The following is a 21,209-nucleotide window of genomic DNA, read 5'->3' as shown; positions in this document are numbered from 1 at the left end:
CCACATTTTACTTTCAATTAAGGTATTTATTTTACTTGACATTGAAATTGTACACATTTATAGGTTACCATTTGATATTTCCATGCATATCTATGTTGTATTCATTATTTCGTGTATTTATCGTTTTCTCTTCTAGCTACTTTGTAATGTACAATACCTTACTGTTACCCACAGTCACCCTACTGTGCAACAGAACACCAGAACTTACTCCTCCTATCTAATTTTAAGTCTGTACCCATTGACCAAGCTTTGCCTCTCCTCCCCTGACCCTTCCCCACTCTCTGGTAACCACTGTTCTACTCTCTGCTTCTATGGCTTTTCTTTTTTAGATGCCACGTATGAGTGAGATCATGTGGTATTTGTCTCTTTGTGTCTGGTTTATTTCACTTAGCGTAATGTCCTCCAGGTTCTTTTATGTTGCCACCAATGACAGAATTTCATTCATTTTATGGCTAAACAGTATTCCATGGTGTATATGTACCACATTTTCTTTATCCATTCACAGTTGCTGGACACTTAGGTTGATTCCATATCTTGGCTATTGTGAATAGTGCTGCAGTAAACATGGGGGTACAGATGTCTCTTTGATTATATTGATTTCATTGTCGTTGTATATATACCTAATAGCGGGATTGCTAGATCATATAGTAGTTCCATTTTAGACTTTTTGAGGAACCTCTATACTGTTCTCCACAAAGGCTGTCTTAGTTTGTAATCCCACCAATAGTATATAAGTGTTCCCTCTTCACATCCTCACCAACGCTTGTTTTCTTTTAGATAATAACCATTTTGACGGAGTGAGGTGGTATCTCACTCTGGTTTTGTGTTGTTGTTGTTGTTGTTGTTGTTTTGAAACGGAGTCTCGCTCTGTCACTCAGGCTGCGGTGCAGTGGCATGATCTCGGCTCACTGCAACCTCCACCTCCTGGGTCCAAGCGATTCTCCTGCCTCAGCCTCCTGAGTAGCTGGGACTACAGGGACATGCCACCACGCCCAGCTAATTTTTGTATATTTTTTAGTAGAGACGGGGTTTCACCATGTTGGCCAGGCTAGTCTCGAACTCCTGACCTGAAGTGATCTGGCTGCCTTGGCCTCCCAGAGTGCTGGGATTACAGGCATGAGCCACCGCGCCCGGCCTCACTCTGGTTTTGAATTGCATTTATTTTTGGATTTTAAAAGATCTTTATCTTTGGTGTCCTGCAGTTTCATGGGGAAATTGTCTAGGTGTGGATTGTTTTTCTTTCATCTTGGTTGGCACTCAGTAGACATCTGGAAGGACTGGGAAACACAATGGAGAGCTCAGTGTTTTGGGGTGAGATTGTAGGCTGACTGGCTTTTTTAGGGTGAGAGGAGAAGCACTTTACTTTGGGGTGCCCACATCCACATTAGAATGGTTTCTCAATTTCTTTCTCTTACTTTTTTGAGATTTTAGGCCTAGGTGGGGTTATTCTGCAGGTGGAAATAGTGGGGAAGTCAGCTGTTCCCTAAAGAGACCTCAGCAAGCATCCCCTGGGACTCATGGGGCACTTGCCACCTCTTTTGAGTCCTTAGCCCCCGCCCCCAACAGTTTGCTGAGCAGGCGCAGCTCTCCTGGGGTAGTCCTGCATAGCTTCTTCATTCTGCTTTACAGGGAGCACTCATCCTTCGCTTCTTATCTTTCCTATTTAATGAGGCATCTAAAAGCTAATGTTACGTCTCAGACTTAACATGTCCTAAAACATTCCAGTAAGAGTGTGCCCTAAAATGTCAACAAAGGCGGTAGTGGTTGGTGAATTGCCCTAATTTCCAAAACAAAAGGCACTAAAGAACATTGGGTTATTTCCAGATGTCTATTTCTTTTCTTTCTAGCAATGATCAAATTGAAAAAACGATCTTGTTTTAATTTTTTTTTTCCCAATGGCAGAAAAATTTGTTTAAAAGAAATAGTCTCAGACCGGGCATGGTGGCTCACACATATAATCCCAGCACTTTGGGAGGCTGAGGCGGGCAGATCATGAGGTCAGGAGATTGAGACCATCCTGGCTAACATAGTGAAACCCCATCTCTACTAAAATTACAAAAAAATCGTTGCATGGTGGCGCGCGCCTGTATTCCCAGCTACTCAGGAGGCTGAGGCAGGAGAATCGCTTGAACTCGGGAGGCAGAAGTTGCAGTGAGCCAAGATTGTGCCACTGCACTCCAGCCTGGGTAACAGAGTGAGACTTTGTCTCAAAATAAAAATAAAAATAAAAATAAAAATAAAAATAGTCTCAGTGTTGGGGAGCCACGTTTGCAAGCTGGTCTGGTTGAAAGTCAAGGGAAAAGTCGCACTATCCGCATTTGCTGCAGCTCCCTGTAGGACTGCTAGGAGCCCCAAGGGTCATGGCTCGCAATCCCCTAAGGTAGGTCTTTAGAATGCAGATTTTGCCCTACTCTCTGGAATCTAATTTCCTAACAAGCTCCCCTGGTGATTCTGGTCCACAATTTGAGATAGGCTGCTAGAGTTGGCAGAAACAATCAACCTAAGAAAGAAACTTGGGTGGCTCAGACAATACGAGGAAATGTGTAGGGATGTTTTCATTGGAAGAATTTATTTCTTTATTTTCCCCTGACATCTCAAGAGACACTTAGATCTCCACCTTAAATGCAAAAGAAGCAAAAAGGCAGATTAAGGACATGTGTAGCAATACTTCTAGAGCTGATAACACTGACCATATGTGAGATGGTCACACATCATAATCTCTGGGGCAGAATTGACTTTGCTTGTTTCGGGCATTGTTGCCAAGAATAAAGGCAGAGTTCTGGGTACACATGAGCATAAAAATAGAAATTAGACACTGAGGACTCCAAAACGGGGAGGATTGGAGGCAGGTGACAGTTGAAAAATTACCTCTGGGGTACAATGTTCAATATTTGAGGAATGGGTACATTAGAAGCCAAATTACCACTATTATACACAATTGACTTAACAAACATGCAAATGTACTTCCTGAATCTAAAATTTGAAAGATTAACAAAAAAGAGAATAAAGGCAGACCTCCTAACAAGTTTTCACCTTCTACACTTTTTCAAAATCCCCAGTCCCCAGCCATCTACCTTTTCCCATCAACTTTGCAAAACTTCCATCTGCAGGTGCAGGCTAGGGATGCCCTAACTGAGGACACCAGAAAGGGTTTCTGATTTGCAATCTTGGTTCAGCTCCCTGAGGCATTCTTACCTAATGGGCATGTGTGGATGTTCCATTTACTAACTCAGATTCCTCCTTTTGGGTTGTTCAAGATTCCTGTTTTTTCTTCTTCTACAGACCTTAGTGGAGAGCAAACGCACACAATAAATACAGAGTTAGGGAGGCAAAGGCTACATCAGGGAACACAGGTTTTTCCATGGGCCCATTGATTCTTTACAACTGGGGCTGATCTGGGAGTTGCTTCCCCCAGTTAGGGACAAATCCAGCTGGAGAACTCTTAGATGCCACCCTGGGGATACTCTAGAGACAACATGTCACAGAGTTCTGTGGACAAAGTAAGCTGATGCCTACTTATTTTCCTTAAACTGGCACCAACCCTGAGCACAGTGCTGCTGCCGCCCTATGTCTTAAGCATGGAGGAAGCATTTTCTTACCATCAAGGTAAACTAGTGGTGTGAATAACATGTACCATGGCCCTTCTCCACCTCCTTTCCATTCATACCTCTCACCTCCCTTCCTGCAACCACCATACTTCCCCCAGCCATGTTTCTCTGTTCCTTATAATAACTCGTGCCTCATACTCAAATTAGCATCTTTATCTTGAAAACACACATTGACATTTCTCATCAGCAGGCTTAAAACAAATGATTTGCCTGCAGTAGGACTGAGGTACAACTGTACACTTTCCCAGGAGCTGAACGAGCAGACCCTTCAATTTAGGCTCAATAATGAGATACCTGAGCCACCTCTTCTCACAAGCACAGCCTTGGAGGGCATCTTTCTGAACGTGAGCAGTCATCTTTGATCAAACCCTTAGGAGAAAATAGGTTGCCTCATCATCACAAACAATCCCGTGATGTAAGAGGTTTGGGGAAGTGCCAAGGGTATTCACTGGCTGTGTAAACTTGGGAGGATCACTTAACCTTTCTGAGACTGAGTTCTATATGTATAACATGGCAATAACACCATCTATCCATATAGTTGTCTTGAAGGTAAATGAAGGTATCTTCAAACTATGAAGCACTGTCTTACTTTTAACCCAAGTTTCCTTGGCTGTTCTCTGTCTGTGCAGTGTCCAGCTTCCAAGTCTTCCCCAGCATTTCTCAAAGCCACTGGGGTGGGGTCTTGTGTGCACTTAAAAATGAGTCCACAGTTCCCAACGCCCTGCCCTGCCAAACCTGTGCCTCTCCCTGTGCTGGCATCCTGGCCAAGTCTCTCCTGTGGCTCCACCAGGACAGCCCTTGCTGGTGGCTGCCCTGACCCCTCAGGACCATAAAACCATGAAGAGCAGAGGAGAATTATGCTCTTGCCCCGTGGCTTCCCAAGGCAATGTAACTTGGTCCCCAGTGTGTGAATATAAACAGCTCTTTTCTTGTAGTAAGATACACATCACATACAACTTGCCACTTTATTTACCACTTTATTAAATCTTCTATTTTAACTATTAACTAAGTGTACGACTCAGTGGCATTAAGTATATTTTCAATGCTGTCCAACCATTTCCACTGTCTAGTTTCAGAACTATTTCTTCACCTTAAAAGGAAACTCACACCCATTGGCAGCTCCTCCCCATCCCTTCCACCTTCAGAGCCTGGCATCCACTCCTCTGCCTTCTGTCTCTATGGATTCACTTATTCTGGACATTTCATATAAATGGAATGTGGCCAAAGCTGTCTGGCTTCTTTCGCTTAGTGTCATATTTTCAAGGTTACTCTTTTTCTTTTTCCTTGGTGTTCTTTCTTTCCTTAGGACCAGGCTGGCACTGCGGGGACTGGGATGAGGATGGGTTTGGATAAGCATTACCACAAGGCTTCTTTCCAGGATTCCTGGTTACTTTCAGTGATAAGCCCTGCTTCTTCCTTTCTCGTTAGCATGGGTTTTCTGCCCTCTGTAAACATAGCCGGGTGAGGCTACTCCAGCTCCCAGAAATACCCAGAGGTGCGTGAACAGCAGTGAGTAATGGCTGTGCTCCTTCCTAATAGGCTCTCACACCCAATCCACCAGTTTTCCAGTCATGCCCACATTTGCCTGAGCCTGACAAGTCCAAGTAAATGCTGAAGTGGAGATACCGACTAGAGTGATTATAATAGTATGATCTTATATTTGGCATAAAGTAGGTTAGGATGTTGCTAGAAATCCTACTTCCTTTAGCATTTGAGCACCATTTGGCTTTCTGTACATTGCCAAGTATAGGACACTTTTGTATTTTTCCAGAATCTTCCACGGACTTGCTTTTCAAGTGCTTTTGACTTTCCTTGTGTAAATCCCATCCGACATAATTCTGATACCTCTGATGATGTGGCTCCATTTATGTGTAGGGGTTCACTGAGGAAACTTTTAACAAAGATTCAATGTGAGAAATTGTTTACAATTTACAGCTAATATATAGAAACTGAACAAGTTGAGAAATGCAGGATTCTTGGCTACTCCTATGTCTTATTAAATTATTTATCTGGGAAGTTTCAAGACACCGGCTTTGCCGTAACTCTCTCTTCTCTCTAGGAAATTTGGTTTGATGACGTTTTGTTTTGTATTTCTTTTTCAAAATTTTAAATTTTTAAATTTTCATAATGTATTTCCATGCATCCCTTTGCCTTTCATAGCTGCTGTTTCTGTAAATTTTACATTTAACATTGGTCTATGTCATGTATAGTAACAAGACAGAGAGGAAACCATCATAAAAGGGCATAAATACCAGGGAAGAAAGTAAAGTCTTTAAGCTTCCCTGCTTAGGGTCAGAATTTTACCCCAACAAGCATCATTTTATCTGCAAACATTCTTTGTAGTTCAAATATTAATACATCCTTGAACCTTCCTAACTTTATTCATCTTATTTTCTCATTCTTCAATGTCCATATTTCACTATGCTTAATGCAATGAGCCATTTCAAGGCACCATGTTTTCACATTTTTTAGCTCTCATTTTCTTGTTAGTGTGTAGGTGGCTTTGGTGTTTTTTTAGACCCAAGTTACATTCATATATACCCCTCCTGCTTTCCTTTGCATCTGGTACATACCTGAACATATTTTATTCTGTTATTTTTTGCTTGCAGATGTCAAATTAGTTTATGTAACTCAAAGACTTAGGTTTATGCCTTTCCAGTCAAGCTGCTGTTATGGAAAACAAATATCCAAGCAATATGAACTTACGGACATGGAGGAAGGGAGACATATTTGGGCCCAGGGCTCATTAGTAGGTTAGGGTCTGCTGCACCTACCCGTCTGCCAATATCTATCTGCCAATATTCCCAGACTTTCCTGTTTCTAAATGCTGATTTAGATAAATGCTTTTCTAACCAAAATGAAACAGTATGGTATTTAAGTCAACCATGGAAATAAGCATTGACATATGTGCCCCCACCTGAAAGACATCAGGTTAGGCTTGATTTGAATCAGGCAGGAGGCCAGAGGCAATCAGGTCCCTGAAGTCTGGAACTCCACCAGAAGGAGAGATCAGGCTCCACTGCCCCAGGATCCTCCAGACTGCAGAAGATCTGGGGGTGTCAGAATTGAGTGGGGCTCCCAGATCTTTGATAAAATGTGATTTTGTACAACAGAAGAAAGGGGGAAATGGCAAAAGCAGGCCTTTCTCTAAAAGGTCTAATAAACGGGATGATGCTGGGATACTTTCCAGGCCTCCCCCATGCCACCTCTATCTCTAAGATCACATCACAAGCCCCAGAGCACCCTGGCTCTACACACAAGGCAGGTCACACACTGGACTGCTTGCACAGACCTAAAGTAGTTTAATGGCCCAGTGAGGACTTGCTATCCCAACTGGACCAAGTTGGAAACCCTACGTTGTATGTGAGATCACAGAATTGGTATTTGATATCCCTGGGAATGGTCACATCGTCATTTCATCAATACAGCTACACATTCGTTTAAGGCCTGTGGGTTTGACATTGATCCTTATATATTTATTTGTTCATGGACTTGTTAGAAAGCTTTTAGATTGAGATTTAGGCAAAAAAGACAGTGAACTTGGTTTTTAGCCATAAATTTCTCTAGACCATTCTTAGGTCAAACTAACTAGCTTCCTGCTGCAGAAATTGTTCAGTGCTGCATGAGCATGTGAGAACAAATTTTGCATGCTCTGTGCTAAGACACCTTCTCCCACTACTCTACCTTTCTCATAACAAGATCCTAAAAGATGATTTCATTCCCTCAGTCCTTAGGTGCTGTCCTGTCCTTAGGTGCTGATGTCTAATCCCCACACTATTTGGTTCACAGTCGCCTGCTATCATCCTTCCAGTTTAGGGATTCTCTCTCTTTAATAAGTAGGCAAAAAAAATCAGACTCATGCTTTTGACCCTGCAAAATGGAGAAGCATGTACTACTTTTGAATTAAAAAAAAAAAAAAGTTAGAAATTTGACACTAAGACGTCTAAGCAACTGGGTGGAGGTCTGAAGTAGCAAGTGAAAATGATACCATTAATGATATTGATCATGGATGAAACAATTTGGTTTTTTGTTCTTAACTCCAGTCAAACACTTACCAAAACAACTAAACTGGTTGGACTTCAAAAATCTAAATGAAATCTTGAAAGCATGAGTGTATCTCCCATGCAGTATGGAAAGGAAGAGAGAGAGAAAGTAATTAAAAAACAATCTCCATTCCTACCACACACCTTTGGCTTGCATTGTTCACCACCTTTTAAAGTAATGCCTGATGTGTTATATGCTGGTCCTCCCAAAATACTAAACTTTCCCCAGAAGTGACCTTAGTTCTCCCAGTGCCTCACAACCCTCTTAAATGCCAAAGAGCTTCAGGGGGCGGAGGACAACAATTTTCTAAAGGAAACCCTTCTCCACTTGCACTGGACAGGCTGTCAAGACCCAGCAAGACACTTTGTCATGTTATCTCACTCCACATTTGCTTTCTCTCCTTGTAGCTACCTCATCCCTGAACTCCCAGCTCCAGCAGCTCCAGCTCCAGCTCCAGCAGCAGCAGCAGCAGCAGCCTCCCCCGTCAACCAACCAGCACCCGCAGCCAGCCCCGCAGGCGCCCTCGCAGTCCCAGCAGCAGCCGTCACAGCCCACCCCACCCCAGCAGCCACCACCCGCCTCTCAGCAGCCGCCAGCTCCTACATCTCAGCTGCAACAGGCACCTCAGCCCCAGCAGCACCAACCCCACTCCCACCCCCAGAACCAGAACCAACCATCTCCAACCCAGCAGAGTTCCAGCCCCCCGCAGAAACCCAGTCAGTCTCCAGGACATGGCCTGCCTTCACCGCTCACGCCACCCAATCCTCTACAGGTATGCTCCCCGTGCTTCCCATCCGCCCCCAGGAGCACCAAGGACCTTTCCATGGGGTGGTGCCATCCCCAAAGGCAGAGGGCCAGCAAAACTTAGCATCCAGTTCTGCAGCGTCTAATTCAAATTGATCTCTTAGACATAGGGAAGAAGAAGCAACTAGAAGGCAACTGGGGATGCATGTAAACGAAACAAATAGAAGCCCATTTCTGTTGCCCTCCAAAGGATAAATGTTATCTGTTTCCTTCTGTGAGAGGCCAGCACTATAAGTGCACTTGGAGCCTGTAATAATTCCATTTTATGATACTTTTTGAAGGCAGCAAAGATAGCATCCAATTAAAATTATTACTAGCACAGTTTTGTAGCCCCGTGGAGAACTGCATCTACTGTCCATGAGGCATGGTGGTTATTTCTCTATATTATGAATACAACAGTGTCTCACCTTAAGTACTTTGTGCTCTTTTGTTTCTATTTTTCTAAAGACTCTCTGGGGTTAGAAGGGCAAAGAAATTTAGCCCCAGTCTTATGTCCCAGATTCCAACCATTACTCCACAGACTAACAAGTACTCTAAATTCATGCCAAGAGCCTCAACCAATATGCATCTTTATAAAGGAATAAAACTTCTATAGGCTTACTTTATTACTGTGAGGCTGAGGGCATCATAAATAGATATTTCAGGCTAATCATAAGAGCTCATCTATAACCTACCTATTAAGAAGGAATGGTAGGTGCATTCGTAAATTTTATATATATGTATATATATGACTTTAAACTTCAGAAAACCATTTTTAACTTAGGTGTCTTTAAATAAATTAGTTTCAAAACATAATGACTGTGATGTCATCATATCAGATCCAGAAATTAATAACTCAGCCAAGCCATCCATTCTTTGACTTGCACAATGACATTTTTCCCTGTGAGATTTCAGATGACTTCGTGTATTTGTAGTACTGTGACAAAGTCCAACAGAGTGAGCAGCCTGTGGACCTGTTTCAAATGCCATCTCATCTCCCTGCCTCAGTCAGTCCGGCTCTCAGTCAGTCCGGCTCTCAGTCAGTCCGGCTCTCCCCAGCTTTGTCTCTTTCAATTTGGATTCTCAGTGCTGGCCCGAAGCATTCCTAGAAATGAACACATTTCGGAGAGATGAGTCATTGTGTTTTTCTGGGCACTTGGGCCAGGGCTACTTTCAATTTGAACGTTTACATGAGTGGAGTTTCAAGATGTATTTGTACAAATCTTACGATGATGAGACAACATAACACCTTTGACACAAGACTAAAATGAACATGAGCCAAAAACTTCTTCGTTGTCCACTTGACAGCTACCGAGAGAGCAGATGTTATCAAATTTACAAAAAAAAGCATGATTACAGAAACCTTAATGTTGGCAGCATTTGGGATTCAACTTTATTATTCCAAAAAATGAATTTAATGCTTTTTAAGAACACTTACATTAGATGTACCTACATACCATCTAATTTCTCTATCCCAGGCACCAAAATAGGTAAAATTACCAAAGAAAAATATTGCCCTTCCTTGAGGAATGAAATTGCTTAGGTGTATCCCCAGTTGTCCTATATAGTCCAATATTCCTTCCTATTAGGTGAAAGTTTTGAGATCTGTGGACCTCAGCCTTCCCTGAACACTGTCAGTGTTTTATAAATCTCTTAGCGGCCCGTGAGATCCCAGTGAAGACAAGCCCTGTTGAATGACTGTTGACAGGACTTTAGATAAAGTGACCACTCAGCCTTAGGAAAATAAACTTAGGAGAATTTCCAAAAGTTATCCTAACAGTTTCTCATGGAAATCCCAGGGCTGTTTTGTTTTGTTTTGTTTTTACAACAAATGAAGGCTCAGAGCTACATTTCTTTCTTTGGAACACTGAGAGAATATTCTAATTTTTCATTGTTGAAGTTTTAACTTATAAACTTAATAAATATGTTTAGAGTACATTTAAATATAGAGGAACTGTTACTCTAACTTCTGTGGATCTAACAGATGACCGCCAAATGAGTGACCTGGTACAATTTTTTTTTTTTTAACATTACTGAGCAGATACAGAACTAATTTTGAATAAATCTGTGTCGGTAGGCATAAAAGGACTTTTTTCCTTTGCTACAGGCATGTATAAAGGAAATGGAGAATTTTTTGGTTTAAAAAAATTTTTACACTAGCTGCAGGCTTTTTGAGTTTGTGGAACATGGAATGTTTAAACTTTTTAAAAAGAAAACTGTTTAAAAGGAATTGCAAAGATATTTAACTGTCCAAAGTAATGATCTTTATAAAGTGTTTTTGTCTGAAGGGAATAAAGAGCAACTACATTCATACATGGTAGCCTAAATTTCATTTTACAATCTTTTGTTTTCATGTGGGCTTTATCTTTTTACATTATTCAAAAATCTGCTGGAGAGATATTAGTTTATAACTATGCAATGTAGATTACCAGGGAAAGCCAGTCAATTAGGTTTTTTGCTTTAAAAACAAAACTTTAGAAGACAACAATTATTTCTAAAACGGTGCGGATGCTCCCATATCTTTAGAAAAAAGTAAGTGTAAGTAGGTTGTGTGGTATATTTGGGTGAGGTCATTTTTTTTTTTTTTAATTATACTTTAAGTTCTAGGGTACATGTGCACAACGTGCAGGTTTGTTACATATGTATACCTGTGCCATGTTGGTGTGCTGTACCCATTAACTCGTCATTTACATCAGGTATATCTCCTAATGCTATCCCTCCTCCCATCCCCTCCCCACAATAGGCCCCGGTGTGTGATGTTCCCTTTCCTGTGTCCAAGTGATCTCATTGTTCAGTTCCCACCTATGAGTGAGAACATGCAGTGTTTGGTTTTCCATTCTTGTGAAAGTTTGCTGAGAATGATGGTTTCTAGCTGCATCCATGTCCCTACAAAGGACACAAACTCATCCTTTTTTATGGCTGCATAGTATTCCATGGTGTATCTGTGCCACATTTTCTTAATCCAGTCTGTCACTGATGGACATTTGGGTTGATTCCAAGTCTTTCCTATTGTGAATAGTGCCGCAATAAATATACGGGTGAATGTGTCTTTAGAGCAGCATGATTTATAATCCTTTGGGTATATGCCCAGTAATGGGATGGGTGGGTCAAATGGTATTTCTAGTTGTAGATCCTTGAGGAATCACCACACTGTTTTCCACAACGGTTGAACTAGTTTACAGTCCCACCAACAGTGTAAAAGTGTTCCTATTTCTCCACATCCTCTCCAGCACCTGTTGTTTCCTGATTTTTTAATGATTGCCATTCTAACTGGTGTGAGATGGTATCTCATTGTGGTTTTGATTTGCATTTCTCTGATGGCGAGTGATGATGAGCATTTTTTCATGTGTCTGTTGGCTGTATGAATGTCTTCTTTTGAGAAATGTCTGTTCATATCCTTTGCCCACTTTTTGATGGGTTTGTTTGCTTTTATCTTGTAAATTTGTTTGAGTTCTTTGTAGGTTCTGGATATTAGCCCTTTGTCAGATGAGTAGATTGCAAAAATTTTCTCCCATTCTGTAGGTTGCCTGTTCACTCTGATGGTAGTTTCTTTTGCTGTGCAGAAGCTCTTTACTTTAATTAGATCCCATTTGTCAATTTGGCTTTTGTTGTCGTTGCTTTTGGTGTTTTAGACATGAAGTCCTTGCCCATGCCTATGTCCTGAATGGTATTATCTAGGATTTCTTCTAGGGTTTTTATGGTTTTAGGTCTAACATTTAAGTCTCTAATCCATCTTGAATTAATTTTCGTATAAGGAGTAAGGAAAGGATCCAGTTTCAGCTTTCTACTTATGGCTAGCCAATTTTCCCAGCACCATTTATTAAATAGGGAATCCTTTCCCCATTTCTTGTTTTTCTCAGGTTTGTCAAATATCAGATGGCTGTAGGTGTGTGGTGTTATTTCTGAGGACTCTGTTCTGTTCCATTGGTCTATATCTCTGTTTTCTTACCAGTACCATGCTGTTTTGGTTACTGTAGCCTTGTAGTATAGTTTGAAGTCAGGTAGCGTGATGCCTCCAGCTTTGTTCTTTTGGCTTAGGATTGTCTTGGCAATGTGGGCTCTTTTTTGGTTCCATATGAACTTTAAAGCAGTTTTTTCCAATTCTGTGAAGAAACTCATTGGTAGCTTAATGGGGATGGCATTGAATCTATTAATTACCCTGGGTAGTTTGGCCATTTTCACAATATTGATTCTTCCTATCCATGAGTATGGTATGTTCTTCCGTTTCTTTGTGTCCTCTTTTATTTCACTGAGCAGTGGTTTGTAGTTCTGCTTGAAGAGGTCCTTTACATCCTTTGTAAGTTGGATTCCTAGGTATTTTATTCTCTTTGAAGCTATTGTGAATGGGAGTTCAGTCATGATTTGGCTCTCTGTTTGTCTGTTACTCTTGTATAAGAATGCTTGTGATTTTTGCACATTGATTTTGTATCCTGAGACTTTACTGAAGTTGCTTATCAGCTTAAGGAGATTTTGGGCTGAGACAATGGGGTTTTCTAAATATACGATCATGTCATCTGCAAAGAGGGACAATTTGACTTCTTCTTTTCCTAACCGAATACCCTTTATTTCTTTCTCTTGCCTGATTGCCCTAGCCAGAACTTCCAACACTATGTTGAATAGGAGTGGTGAGAGAGGGCATCCCTGTCTTGTGCCGGTTTTCAAAGGGAATTTTTCCAGTTTTTGCCCATTCAGTATGATATTGGCTGTGGGTTTGTCATAAATAGCTCTTATTATTTTGAGATACGTTCCATCAATACCGAATTTATTGAGAGTTTTTAGCATGAATGGCTGTTGAATTTTGTCAAAGGCCTTTTCTGCATCTATTGAGATAATCATGTGGTTTTTGTCTTTGGTTCTGTTTTATATGCTGGATTACATTTATTGATATGCATATGTTGAACCAGCCTTGCATCCCAGGGATGAAGCCCACTTGATCATGGTGGATAAGCTTTTTGATATGCTGCTGGATTCGGTTTGCCAGTATTTTATTGAGGATTTTTGCATCAATGTTCATCAGGGATATTGGTCTAAAATTCTCTTTTTTTGTTGTATCTCTGTCAGGCTTTGGTATCAGGATGATGTTGGCCTTGTAAAATTTTAGTTAGGAAGGATTCCCTCTTTTTTTATTGATTGGAATAGTTTCAGAAGGAACGGTACCAGCTCCTCCTTGTACCTTTGGTAGAATTCGACTGTGAATCTGTCTGGTCCTGGACTTCTTTTTGGTTGGTAGGCTATTAATTATTGTCTCAATTTCAGAGCCTGCTATTGGTCTATTCAGGGATTCAACTTCTTCCTGGTTTAGTCTTGGGAGAGTGTAAGTGTCTAGGAAATTATCCATTTCTTCTAGGTTTTCTAGTTTATTTGCGTAGAGGTGTTTATAGTATTCTCTGATGGTAGTTTGTATTTCTGTGGGGTCGGTGGTGATATCCCCTTTATCATTTTTTATTGCATCTATTTGATTCTTCTCTCTTTTCTTTAGTAGTCTTGCTAGCAGTCTATCAATTTTGTTGATCTTTTCAAAAAAAAAACAGCTCCTGGATTCATTGATTTTTTGGAGGGTTTTTTGTGTCTCTATCTCCTTCAGTTCTGCTCTGATCTTAGTTATTTCTTGTCTTCTGCTAGCTTTTGAATGTGTTTGCTCTTGCTTCTCTAGTTCTTTTAATTGTGATGTTAGGGTGTCAATTTTAGAACTTTCCTGCTTTCTCTTGTGGGCATTTAGTGCTATAAATTTCCCTCTACACACTGCTTTAAATGTGTCCCAGAGATTCTGGTATGTTGTATCTTTGTTCTCATTGGTTTCAAAGAACATCTTTATTTCTGCCTTCATTTCGTTACATACCCAGTAGTCATTCAGGAGCAGGTTGTTCAGTTTCCACGTAGTTGAGCAGTTTTGATTGAGTTTCTTAGTCCTGAGTTCTAGTTTGATTGCACTGTGGTCTGAGAGACAGTTTGTTATAATTTCTGTTCTTTTACATTTGCTGAGGGGTGCTTTACTTCCAACTATGTGATCAATTTTGGAATAAGTAAGTGCGATGTGGTACTGAGAATAATGTATATTCTGTTGATTTGAGGTGGAGAGTTCTGTAGATGTCTATCAGGTCCGCTTGGTGCAGAGTTGAGTTCAATTCCTGGATATCCTTGTTAACTTTCTGTCTCATTGTTCTGTCTAATGTTGACAGTGGGGTGTTAAAGTCTCCCGTTGTTATTGTATGGGAGTCTAAGTCTCTTTGTAAGTCTCTAAGGACTTGCTTTATGAATCTGGGTGCTCCTGTATTGGGTGCATATATATTTAGGATAGTTAGCTCTTCCTGATTAATTGATCCCTTTACCATTATGTAATGGCCTTCTTTGTCTCTTTTGATCTTTGATGGTTTAAGGTCTGTTTTATCAGAGACTAGGATTGCAACTCCTGCCTTTTTTTTTGTTTTCCATTTGCTTGGTAGATCTTCCTCTATCCCTTTATTTTGAGCCTATGTATGTCTCTGCATGTGAGATGGGTCTCCTGAATACAGCAAACTTATGGGTCTTGACTCTTTATCCAATTTGCCAGTCTGTGTCTTTTAATTGGAATATTTAGTTCATTTACATTTAAGGTTAATATTGTCATGTGTGAACTTGATCCTGTCATCATTGTATTAGCTGGTTATTTTGCTCATGAGTTGATGCAGTTTCTTCCTAGCATCGATGGTCTTTATATTTTGGTATGTTTTTGCAATGGCTGGTAGCGGTTGTTCCTTTCCATGTGTAGTGCTTCCTTCAGGATCTCTTGTAGGGCAGGCCTGGTGGTGACAAAATCTCTAAGCATTTGCTTGCCTGTAAAGGATTTTATTTCTCCTTCACTTATGAAACTTAGTTTGGCTGGATATGAAATTCTGGGTTGAAAATTCTTTTCTTTAAGAATGTTGAATATTGGCCCCCACTCTCTTCTGGCTTGTAGAGTTTCTGCCGAGAGAGCTGCTGTTAGTCTGATGGGCTTCCCTTTGTGGGTAACCTGACCTCTCTCTCTGTTTGCCCATAACATTTTTTCCTTCATTTCAACTTTGGTGAATCTGGAAATTATGTGTCTTGGAGTTGCTCTTCTCGAGGAGTATCTTTGTGGCGTTCTCTGTATTTCCTGAATTTGGATGTTGGCCTGCCTTACTAGGTTGGGGAAGTTCTCCTGGATGATATCCTGCAGAGTGTTTTCCAACTTGGTTCCATTTTCCCCGTCACTTTCAGGCACACCAATCAGACATAGATTTGGTCTTTTCACATAATCCCATATTTCTTGGAGGCTATGTTCATTTCTTTTTACTCTTTTTTCTCTACATTTCTCTTCTCACTTCATTTCATTCATTTGATCTTCAATCACTGATAATCTTTCTTCCAGTTGATCGAGTCAGTTACTGAAGCTTGTACATTTCTCACATAGTTCTCGTGTCATGATTTTCATCTCTATCAGTTCTTTTAAGGTCTTCTCTGCATTGATTATTCTAGTTATCCATTGATCCATTCTTTTTTCAAGGTTTTTAGTTTCTTTGCGCTGGTTACTTAGTTCCTGCTTTAGCTCTGAGAAGTTTCAACTGAAGCCTTCTTCTCTCAACTCGTCAAAGTCATTCTCCATCCAGCTTTGTTCCGTTGCTGGTGATGAGCTGCGTTCCTTTGGCGGGAGAGATGTGCTCTGATTTTTTGAATTTCCAGCTTTTCTGCCCTGCTTTTCCCCCATCTTTGTGGTTTTATCTGCCTTTGGTCTTTGATGATGGTGACGTACTGATGGGGTTTTGGTGTGGGTGTCCTTTCTGTTTGTTAGTTTTCCTTTCTAACAATCAGGACCCTCAGCTGCAGGTCTGTTGGAGTTTGCTTGAGGTCCCCTCCAGACACTGTTTGCCTGGGTATCAGCAGCGGAGGCTGCAGAAGATAGAATATTGCTGAACAGCAAGTGTTGCTGTCTGATTCTTGCTCTGGAAGCTTCGTCTCAGGGTGTACCCAGCTGTGTGAGGTGTGATGTGTTGGTCTGCACCTAGGGGAGGTCTCCCAGTTAGGCTACTCAGGGGTCAGGAACCTACTTGAGCAGGCAGTCTGTCTGTTCTTAGATCTCAGCCTCCATGCTGGGAGAACCACTGCTCTCTTCAAAGCTGTCAGACAGGGAATTTTACATCTGTAGAGGTTTCTGCTGCTTTTTGTTTAGTTATGCCCTGTCCTCAGAGGTGGAGTCTACAGAGGCAGGCAGGCCTCCTTGAGCTGCGGTGGGCTCCACCCAATTCGAGCTTCCCCGTGGCTTTATCTACTTAAGTCTCAGCAATGGCGGGCACCCCTCCCCCAGTCTCGCTGCCACCTTGCAGTTAGATCTCCGACTGCTGTGCTAGCAATGAGGGAGGCTCCATGGGCGTGGGACCCTCTGGGCCAGGTGTGGGATATAATCTCCTGATGTGCAGTTTGCTAAGATCCTTGGTAAAGCACAGTATTAGGGTGGGAGTTACCCGATTTTCCAGGTGTTGTGTGTCTCAATTTCCCTTGGCCAGGAAAAGGAATTTCCTTCCCCCTTGCGTTTCCCAGGTGAGGTGGTGCCTCGCCCTGCTTCAGCTCTCGCTGGTTGGGCTGCACCCGTGGATCAGCATCAACTGTCTGACACACCCCAGTGAGATGAACCTGGTACTTCAGTTGAAAATGCAGAAATCACCCGTCTTCTGTGTCGCTCACACTGGGAGCTGGAGGCTGGAGCTGTTCCTATTCAGCCATCGAGGTCATTTCTTGAGGTGAAAAAAAAATTAATAGTGTTGGTGGGTAGTAACACTCTAAACAAAAAGTCTCCAAATACCTCTTACTGGGCTTTTCTGCAATACTGCAGTGTCATTTTATTTCACTCTTTTATTCAATTCCGTGAAAAGGATTACATTTACAAAACCAAGTTGTTGTTTTAAGACAGATATGACTCTAAAGTATTATCCCTTCAAAGAAGCCCAGGTAGGGGGATCACTTTGTTTATTAATTTTGATCACTCAGCATTATAGGAGGTCTGGTGGTCTAAAGCAGACTCTAGAAGCTGGCTCCTGGAGGTCTGTCTATAGATTCTCCATTGAGATTCAAGAGCCACCCACCCATGGCTTCATTCTTGCTCAGGAGGCTTGAGGAGAGAAGTTCTAAACAGGAAATGCAAGGGCAGAGGTCTTCAGGGCCTGGCAGTCCCTGTAAATAAGTAAAGTAATCTTGGCTGTAAAACCCAAATTCAACTTTATAAAAACAGTGTGTGGGACAAACAGGATGCACTGTGAGCTGGATTTAGCCCCTGGGTGCCAGGATGGAGAGCAGTCCAGACTCCTTATTTTTGCTCAAACCCATGGTCCACAGGCTGTGCCTGAATCCAAAACTAAAAATACAGACTATGTTTGATAGAAGCAGAAACATAAATGGAAGCAATCTTTTGGGGCAAAAAACATGATCTAGGTAAAAAAAAATAAAAAAAAATAAAAAAAATTCAATATGTAATTTTAATCTGGATAGAGACCCCATAAGTATAAGAATGGTGAAATAGGCCGGGCGCGGTGGCTCAAGCCTGTAATCCCAGCACTTTGGGAGGCCGAGACGGGTGGATCATGAGGTCAGGAGATCGAGACCATCCTGGCTAACACAGTGAAACCCCGTCTCTACTAAAAAATACAAAAAAAACTAGCCGGGCGAGGTGGCGGGCGCCTGTAGTCCCAGCTACTCAGGAGGCTGAGGCAGGAGAATGGCGCAAACCCGGGAGGCGGAGCTTGCAGTGAGCTGAGATCCGGCCACTGCACTCCAGCCCGGGCGACAGCGCGAGACTCCGTCTCAAAAAAAAAAAAAAAAAAAAGAATGGTGAAATAAAAGCCTCCTTTCTATGACCTTTAAGAAGAATTTTCTTGAAAAGAAAACTCCTTGAGAGTTTTTATTTGCACTGGTAAAATTTCAGACATCTTATAAAAGCCCTATTGTGCATATATTCCCTCTTGAGTGGTCTGGAGATGTGCTGAGCATGATTGGAGCCCAGTCATGGTGTGGGTGGAAGAGGGTAACCAGAGGGCTTGAGGCCCCTTTCTAATTCTGACCCTGCCTCCAACTAACTCATAACTTGGGATAGGTCACTTTAGCTCTCTAGACTTCATTTCCCTCATCTGTGTGGTGTAGGGTCTTTTTCAGGCCTATGAGTCTATAATCTCAATGTTAGTAGGCCTCTGGAATTTTATTGGCTATTGAAAACTCGATGGTCCTGAAGATTCTCTGAGTATTCTTCAAGGTCAGGTTAATTTCTTCCCACTCAGCTGGGTGGCAGAGTGAAAAGAGAGTGGAGGACAAACATAAGTGGGATAATGATAGCAGAAGCAGATTTTATCTTAGCCAGAGAGTCCAAATTAAAGTCAAGTTTTTATCCTCAGAGAGTCACTGCTATAAGCTGTGGTCCCAGATTGCTTTTCCACACCTATACATTAGAGAAGCTTAAGAAACCAAATGCTGCATTTAACCTTGGCCTCCTGCATACTATCTTGCATGGCAGGATGCAGGATAATCTTTTCCTTTTCTTGTTCTATTGCACATTTTAATAAATAACAGAGGGAGAGAGAGATCAGTAGGAATTGGAGAGTGAAAGCTATCTGTATTTGTATGAGGAATGAGGGGCACAGTCACCTCCTCAGAAGTGAAGTTGCTTGAGAGCATAAAATGTATTCTCAACCATGTGCATGGAAAGGTCTAGTTACCACTCAGGCACAGCGGAGTAAAACTGCATCAGAATCCCACCTCTGTTGTGCAGTGGGCATCGCCTTCTGGTCTTCCCATTTGAGATATTTTCCCACTGGCAAACTTAGTACTAAGTTACAAAGTGCATATGTGATGGGAGAAGGTGGTACATTATCACTTTTTAAAATAAAGAGCCCAAAGCCTTGAGAAGGAGCCAGACCTGTAGGACTTTCAATTTCTCTAAAGCGAATGGTCTCCAATCATGGGTCTGCCCTATAGAAAAGACCCAGTGTCCTAGGCCAAACCCCCTCCCCCCAGCAATTAGTCTTAATCAATTTACCACAATATTACTCAAGACTCTGTAGGTTTTTTCATTTATAAAATGGAGGGAGTAAAATTAAATATTTTCTAGAACTCCTTCAGTTCCATTGGAGTTTTATGTTACAAACCCCTAAAACTGTGTAGAGTTGGGTGACTATGAGAGTGTATTCATATAACTCCTTTGTGTGGTCACTGTAAATATAGAACTCAGACATCGCTCACCTATACGAGGCTAAATCACTATGCAGAATTCTCCTAGCCAGGACTGAGACGATAGTGAGGCTTGGAAGCACTCATCTCAGATAGAATTTAAGGGTATTCTCAGAAATTCAGATAATGTTTGAATGAAATATTTTCAAAAATCAAAATGAATGCCAAAAGTCTATGAAGAGCAAAATTTCAAATTTTTAAATGCAGGATCAGTAACAGTATTGAGCCATATTGAAGTCTGAGGCAAAAGAAAAAAAAGCAGTCATATGAACATTTGGTGATCATGAATTTTTGGCACTCATTCTTATTTTTAAAATATTGTATTAAGATCTTATTCATCTTGATTACTACGTTTCTGGACACTCCTTTAAATCTGGTGCCTGAAATGAGTGCCTCATTCATCTCACCCTCATCCCTCTCAGCTTTGCTACTGGCTGTGTAAATGATTTAGTTAGCAAAAATCTTCCAAAGTCAATGACGTTCTGTTCATTGTAAATTTCGGCCAGGTCTTTGATCTCATTTTCTAGTTGAACATTGCACCAAATTTTGCACAGTAGAAAAACAAATGCATGTTGGATAACAAATTGGGGCAAGGAAGGGGCTAGAAATCCATCTTCCCCATTGTACAGATCTAATAAAGCAATCATTTTTGATTGAACTGAAATGTTATGACAACCAAATAACTCTTTTGGCTGACATTTTTCACTGAACTAATTTATGATTTTATGAAATTAAGTAAGTCTAGTAAAAATAATAGAAGTATCACTATGTAGACAACATTCTCCCAAAGCAATCCAAGGTCTGAGGACCTTTGGAAAACTGGAAGTCCTGGCAAGGCTTCCTCTTGGACTAAAGAGCCAAAGAAACTTTATTATGATGGAAAAGAAAATCCATCTAAGCTCAGAGAGTTATCATGAAAATTAAATATAACATACTTATGAGAATGCTTTGTGTGCTATAAATTTGTTAAGCAAATGTTGATTAGCCTAAAGATATAAAAGAACATGAATTTATTTCTGTTTATACTACCTTCCAGAAAATTGAGAGCTTCATTCATGATTCACTCATTCAGTGAGAGGTCGGGTGGGAAATGTGAATCCTTTACCCAACTGTATTAAGTACTGAATAAAATAAACAAAACATATTTACCCATATACTCTGCAAGGGACAATTTTTCCTTTTATGAAAGAAAGAAAATCTCCTTAAGAAAACCCTCAGTTCAACATTACTGACATTTCAAAGAATTTATTACAAGCATTTGAAATCCAGGAGGAACAACAAAGTTTATATTGCTTTGAGAGTGGCAGGGGAAAAATTAGTTTACCAAGAATCTACTTATATACTGCAGTGCTTCTTTGTCATTGTCTAGATTTACCATTCCTGGGTACTGCTCTGTAGATTAGTCAAATCATGTAGAAAGGGTAGTTTAACAAAGCAGGAAGCGTGTTCACACCACTGGCTCTGGAAACTTACATCAAGTAGCGATAGATGATGAGGGTGCCAGACTCAAAGGAGGATGGGAAGATTCTTGCAGCATTTGAGCATGGCAAGTGATCACTTCTCAAA

At 41.1% G+C, this 21,209-nt stretch overlaps 1 protein-coding gene across 2 annotated transcripts in view; it reads left to right on the top strand.

Moving 5' to 3' along the window:
* The window catches only part of POU6F2 (POU class 6 homeobox 2), a 491,967-nt gene that overhangs the window by 344,984 nt on the left and 125,774 nt on the right, over window positions 1-21,209 (top strand). For both annotated transcript variants that reach the window (XM_025380080.1, XM_025380079.1), the window contains exon 6: window positions 8,060-8,424. In XM_025380080.1, coding sequence (XP_025235865.1) covers window positions 8,060-8,424 — 365 coding nt within the window. The remainder of the gene's footprint in view (window positions 1-8,059; window positions 8,425-21,209) is intronic.

The sequence above is a fragment of the Theropithecus gelada genome, chromosome 3 (assembly GCF_003255815.1).
Source record: "Theropithecus gelada isolate Dixy chromosome 3, Tgel_1.0, whole genome shotgun sequence".
NCBI classification, from domain to species: domain Eukaryota; kingdom Metazoa; phylum Chordata; class Mammalia; order Primates; family Cercopithecidae; genus Theropithecus; species Theropithecus gelada.
Note: the sequence above shows the minus strand (reverse complement) of the source record. Positions and strands in the feature narration are given on the sequence as shown.